We start from the raw sequence: 6921 nt of genomic DNA on the forward strand, positions 1-6921 counted from the left end.
TAGACAGCTATATAAAACTGATGTTAGCAATATATTTAGAGGCACCAATGATGAAATGCTGTCATGTAATTGATGACTTTATGAACACAAGCTTTTGATATCAACAACCTTACTAAGGCAATGAGCTGGCAGAATTAGCATGCTGGGCAAAATGCTTGATAGCATTTTGTCTGTCTTTACGTTCTGAGTTCAAATTCTGCTGAGGTCAACTTTGCCTTTCATCCTATGCAGGGTCAATGAAATAAGTGCTAGTTGAGCACTGGGGTCAATGTAATCAACTTATCCACTCTCACAAAATTGCTGGCATTGTGCCAAAAATTTGAAACCGATATTAACTGCCTTATCCAAGTGGTAGATTTGTAGAATTGTGTTGAAAAAAAAAAAAAAAAAACCTTGCAATATTTGTTCCAGTTCCAGTTCTCTAAGTTCTGAGTTCAAGTCCTGCCCTGTCAAACTTTGCTTTTTTTCTTTTTAGAATTGGTAAAATAAAAATACCAGTCCAGTACTGGCATTTTATCTAATCTACTTTTATTCTCCCCTTCAAATATGAGGCCTTTGAAACCATTATTAATAGTCATATTAAGTTGATGTCAACATTATTATTCAGAGACATCAGAGAGGCAACAGTACTGCACAAACATGCCTAATCAATGACATTATGAACAGCAGAGATTTGATATTAAATGTTTGAAGAGAATCATCAAATAATTTACTAAAACAAATTATTACAATATTTGGATTGTTCTGAAGAATTATATAAAATAGTCAAAGAAATAATCAACGAAAATGTTAAATTATTATCTTTTTATCTTTTACTCAGGTGAGAGTGCACGGTCCAGTAGTTAGTGTGTTGTATTCATGATTGTAAAATCATAGTTTTGATTGCTGGACTGGGTGATGTGTTATATTCTTGAGCAAAATACTTAATTTCACATCACCTCAGTCCATTGATTTGTAAATGACTAACCGTGTGACAAACTGATATCCCATTCAGGGGGAATGTTGTAATCTTAGTCCCTTAAACACCATGGAAACTGGATTAAGCTCTGGCCCTTTGGGTCCTAGACAGTAATATCCAATGTCAGGTGAGAAGGCACTGCCTATGATCCATTGCAGGACCTCTGAGACTCATGAAAGGGAGAGAGAAAGAGAGAGAGAGAGGAAGATATCTTCAAATTGGAAGCCTGGCCCCCAGATGTTTGCAACAAAATGGACTCTGCTAAAAGCTCTCAAAGTGCCAGGTGGTGGTATTAAACTGGGTGTGTTAGATGTTGTGAATAAAAATTTCTTGAATTAGCACTAAAATAATATTCTGTTTAATACTTTCACAGTATGGGGTGGGGGGAGGAGAAAATTTTCTACATAAAACTTAACCCATTTTTAACTTGATTTCAGGGCCAGTCACTGAAGTGGAAGAAACAGGCATGATCATGGTAAGAGAATGATAATATTTCTCTCTTAGACAACATTTGGACCCCTGTGAAGAAATTTATATATTGGGCTGTCATTTAAATTCATTAGCTTTTTTTCCTTCTTGTCTGAAGAGAGGTCAAATTTATTCAAACTTTAAAAATGATAAACAAAAATTGTAGAGAAACAATTGTATATCCATGGGAGAAGGAGAAACCTAGATAGAGAGGGAATTCCAGAAGGTCAACATGCTGGAGAGAAAGAACTGGGTGTAATGATTAGTAATAGGACATTACAAAGGCAATGAGAGAAGAGAAAACAAGTGAGTTGTGAGTGTGTGAGTGAAGATAACTTGAGACAAGCTAGCTCCAGTGAGCAGTGGTCACTGTAGTAGTGGTAGAAAGAACAAAGAGAGGATACTTCACATTCATAGGATAGAGGTTGGAGTGCATTGGCGAGCACAGTGTACCATCTTCCTCCTTCTCTAACTCTTCTTTTAACCTCAACCATAGTATAAACAGCTGTGGGAACCAGATGAACTCTTTATCTAACTTTCTCAAGAAATATAGCTCACATAAGACTTTCTGTTGACTCAACCATCTTTTTATTACATTTTGCTGGAATTTCATCCATTTTAGAGCCTATCAATTTCATTGTCACTATTATCATTATTATATATGGGAAGTAATGTCTTCCTTCATTCAGATAATCTATATTTAAAAGATAAAAATTTAGTTAGGTGTTAAATAAACACCTAAGGGATATTAAATATTCAAAGAATTTACTGTTTTTTTTACCTATATAAATAACAATGTTATGAACTATCGCTCTTAACAAATAGGTAAATAAATAAAATAAACATACAGTTTATCAATATATAAATATAAATTAGAAATGGAAACCAAAATAATAAATTGAACAATTAATAATTTAATCATTAAATGATAAATTCAATTCAATTTTGATATTTTATACAGAAAAATGACACATCTTGTAAATTACAGCTGTTTCAACACCATTTATGAAAACCAGTTTTTAAAATATATATATTAGTGACAGAAGCAGTAGGTAATATTTATCCCCACTTAAACATTTATCCCCACTTAAACATGGATGTTCTGTTGGAACACACTATACTGCAGTAAATACCATGAGAGAAACTCTCATATTGGCTTTTGGTGTAAAATGGTCTCTTGTTTATAACATTAGCGAGGAGATAAACCCTACCATCTCCAATGGGGATTTTTCCCTCTCTAAATTTATTGCTGCAATTCTCCTATCTTCACCAAATTTATAAGGTGCACTTAAAGGAATGTGTCAGTCAGTCAATTCAGCATGCTAAGGCAAGTAGAGATATATAGCTTACACTGGGTGCACAATGCAAAGACTTTGATCATAAGATCAGATGTAAGATCAGACTTTGATTGTAAGATCAGACTTTGATCGTAAGATCAGACTTTGATCATAAGATCAGAAGTGATGGCCATTTAGGTGTTAGTCCAATATATTAATCTTACTCTCATTGTATTTAATACTCTTTTACTCAGATTTAATCAATAGTGGAGTTGTTTTAACAAATTCAACTCTGAGCAAGTAACCCTGTGACCAAAGAAATTCCAGCTGTGGCCATCTTTTCTGGCAATGGGGTTTGAGTTAAGACCAATATATGCTATAAGAGAGATTTTTAGTTTCTAGTTTTACCTCGTGCACAATATCTTGGAGTTGGTATTTATAGTCTAATTACAATTATGTCTAATGTAATAATAACTACTAATATTGTGTGTGTGTGTGTGTGTGAGATATAAATTTGTGTTCGGTAATATGCAGGTGTGCTCCTTATGCAGCGTTCAAAACAAACTCCTGGCTAGCCACACTTTACGACTGATATTTAAGAAAGTTCACTAGTGCAGGAGCTCTAGATACTTAGCACTGGTATAACTAGTGTGTGAGTATTGTCTTTGCTCCAGAACCCAATCTGTCCCTGACTGTTGTGGCAAGAGTATGACACCCTCTGACAAGAATAGACTGCACCACTACATATAAATAGTAGCAGTCAGACGTAGTTGGCAGTTCATAGTTTGGTCTTCGAAGTCCAGGTAAAGTTTACAGTTTGAGTTGGTGTGTTGGAAATATTGATTGTTGGTTTGTAAAAGATTGTTAGTTCATTACATGTTTGTTACTGCTGCTGTTTCTATTTTGTATTGTTATAACACTGTTACAATGTATTCTTTATTTATTGTCAACAATATCAATCATACTATGATATTGGAGGCTTAAGGATATAACATCTGGTGATGAGGATTTTTCAAAGCTCATGTAAGTTGTTTGACAATTTGTGCATCATACAAATTGTTAAATTATGGAGAACCTATTAGCTGCAGTAATACAGCTTCAAGAGAAGCAACAGGAACAATTGCAGGAATTGCAGAAGCAAATATTACAACAACAGTTAATTGAGTTACAGTCAAGGAAGTCTGAAAATTCAGTAAGTTCGTTTATGCCTGATGGCTTGGCAAGCTTGATTTCTGAATTCACTTGTAATCCAGAGGAGGGTATTATGTTTCCTGCATACTATAGAAGGTACAAAGAAATTTTTAGCAAAAATTGTAAGTCATGGTCGAATGAGGAGAAAGTAAAGCTATTACTATGCAAGGTAGCTCTGGCCAAGCATGAACGCTACTGTAACTTTATATTGCCCAAAAAGTCAAATGAGATTGGTTTTCAAGAAACTATTGAATTACTCTCAAAGATTTTTTGTGACAAAAGTTCGTTATTTAATACTCAAATGGAGTGTTGGAACTAAACAAAAAATAACGATTATGACTTTATTACATACACCGGAGTATTCAACCATATGTGTGAAAACTTTAAACTTCAGGAATGCACTCAGGAGTCCCTTTTGTACAAGCCCTTTTGTACAAGGCCTTACGGCAACTGAAGGTAGAGAAATTCGGGCAAGGATTCTCTCAAAAATGGAGTGAGCAAACCAAGACTTAACTCTACAGACCATTGCAGAAGAATGTCAAACAATGGTAAACCTGAAGCACGATGTAAGAAAAATTCAAGAGAAAGATTTCACAAAAATACAAATGTGTTGACCCAGAAAGGAGTGCCAGGCCACAATCCTTGTTACGGATGTGGAGGCCTACACTTCAGGAAAGGGTGTCTGTTTAAAACTGAAAATGCTATAATTGGTCACAAGAGCTTACACTGCAGGACAAGATTATGAGTGTCAAACACAAAAAGTTCTAAGGTGTTTTCATCAGAAAGTGAATACAACACAAAAACAAGAAAATTCATACATGTAAAAATAAATGGTGTAAATATTAAACTACAGTTGGATAAGGGCAGGGATATTTCAATCATAAATGCGGATACATGGAGAAAAATTGGGAACCTGGAGTTACGTAAAACAGCAAAACTTGCGCGTGATATGATGGGTAATAAATCACATTTCATGGGCAAAATGTGTACAAATGTCACATTTTGAGGAGAAATATGTGAAGCAAAAATATTCATTATGAAGAATACAACCAATCTGTTTGGTACAGATTGGTTGGGGTTATTTGACTTATTGCACCTCCCCAGAAGTCTCTACTGCAAAAACATAAATGGTTGTCCCATTAAAAATAAATCGTCAGAGGAATTGAAGAGAAAATTGAAAAAGATGTTCCTCAGGTACTATCAGAGAACTTAGGTCAATGTAAAAAGTCTGAAGCCTGCTTTCAAGTAAGTGAAAAAGCTGTGCCTGTATTTAAATCTAACAGAAAAGTACTGTTCGCAGCAATTAAAATTGTAAATGAAGAGTTGGACAAACTGGAAAAGAATGGAATCATTGGAAAGGTGGATTACTCTAAGTGGGCAGTGCCCACGGTGTGCATTCAAAAGAAAAATAATAAGATTAGGCTGTGTGCAGTCAGACGTATTTGGCAGTTCATAGTTTGGTCTTCGAAGTTCAGGTACAGTTTGAGTTGGTGTGTTGGAAATATTGATTGTTGGTTCATTACATGTTTGTTACTGCTGCTGTTTCTATTTTGTATTGTTATAACACTGTTACAGTGTATTCTTTATCTATCGTCGACAATATCAACCGTATTACAATATCGGAGGCTTAAAGATATGACACTGACATATCACTTCCCCACATTTTGATTTCCCTAACTTCTGACTATGGCACTATTTACTCAGCTGCAGCAATTATGAGAGTAGAACTGCACATATCTCATCTCCTTACTTCTCACCCTCTCTAGAACTACTTGCTTTGTCCCCTGCATTCTCAGTATCATCCCTTACCACTTTCACCTTTCCCTTTTCCCCCCTCTACATGCTCTCATTTTGCCAATGACAGAATCCCTCTGCCTACTGCTTCTGTTCAACTCCCATTCTTTTCATTCCTATATACCTCTGACTTGATCCCCAGCACTGTGCCTCTCTCTTACACCCCATCCCCATACACTTCGTATCATTTATACCACCACCTATTGTCTCTCTGACCCACTCCTACTTTCTCCACTCCATTCTACCCCACCAAACTGATATTCATGATTGTCCACACCTCCACCCATTTTTGCCTTTCTGTTCATTCACCTCTATCACCATCTCTGTCCATCTGCCATATTCTCATGAACTTACTGACCCTCCCACACACCCTGTTTCATCTTCGGTACCACTTCTCTTATATTCACCTTTTTGTAACTTAAGGGTATGCCCTGACACCTTTTCACCATCTTTCTTTTAACCAAGTATCTCATCTACTGCATGACACTTGTTCCTGTCCCTCTATGATAATCTAACTTCTCCTCACTTGGCATAAAGCCACATCCTGCAATACTACACTCCTCTCAGTTGAGGGGTCTTGTCTTGTGAGTTATTTGGTGACCTCACTAGTGCCAGTACCATGTAAAGAGCACCCAGCACACTTTGTAAAGTGGTTAGCACTAGGAAGGGCATCCAGTTGCAGAAACCCTGCCAAAGCAGACATTGGAGCTTGGCATAGTCCACTGGCTCATCAACTTCTGTCAAGCTGCTCAACTTATGTCAGCATGGAAGACTGACATAAAAATGATGATGATGATGATGATGATTTGTATGTATATACAACACGTATTGCTGTACTTGAGAAGACATGCCCACCACAACAGAATTGAGATCTTAAAACCAAGGTGCCATGTAAAAAGTGCTGGTGTCACTTAAAAGCACCTGCGATGGTTCCACATAAAAAGCACCCAATACTCTCTATAGAGTAACTGGTGTTAGGAAGGGCATCCAGCCATAGAAACCAAGCCATAACAGACTATGGAACCTGGTGTGACCCCTAACCTTACCAGTTCATGTCAAGCCCTTCAACCCATCCTAGCATGGGGAACAGACATCAAATGATGATGTTGATGATGACACATGTATCTAGGTGGTGCTTCTGCATAACATTAACTGTGATGGCTAAACAAACTAAACACACACACACACACACACACACACACACACACACACACACACACACACACACACACA

At 36.6% G+C, this 6921-nt stretch overlaps 1 protein-coding gene across 1 annotated transcript in view; it reads left to right on the forward strand.

Moving 5' to 3' along the window:
* LOC106877388 (EF-hand calcium-binding domain-containing protein 5) overlaps positions 1–6921 on the forward strand; it is a 207420-nt gene that overhangs the window by 71613 nt on the left and 128886 nt on the right. Inside the window, exon 7 of the mRNA XM_052976829.1 lies at positions 1396–1433. Coding sequence (XP_052832789.1) covers positions 1396–1433 — 38 coding nt within the window. The remainder of the gene's footprint in view (positions 1–1395; positions 1434–6921) is intronic.

This window comes from Octopus bimaculoides, chromosome 25 (genome assembly GCF_001194135.2).
Source record: "Octopus bimaculoides isolate UCB-OBI-ISO-001 chromosome 25, ASM119413v2, whole genome shotgun sequence".
Taxonomy (NCBI): domain Eukaryota; kingdom Metazoa; phylum Mollusca; class Cephalopoda; order Octopoda; family Octopodidae; genus Octopus; species Octopus bimaculoides.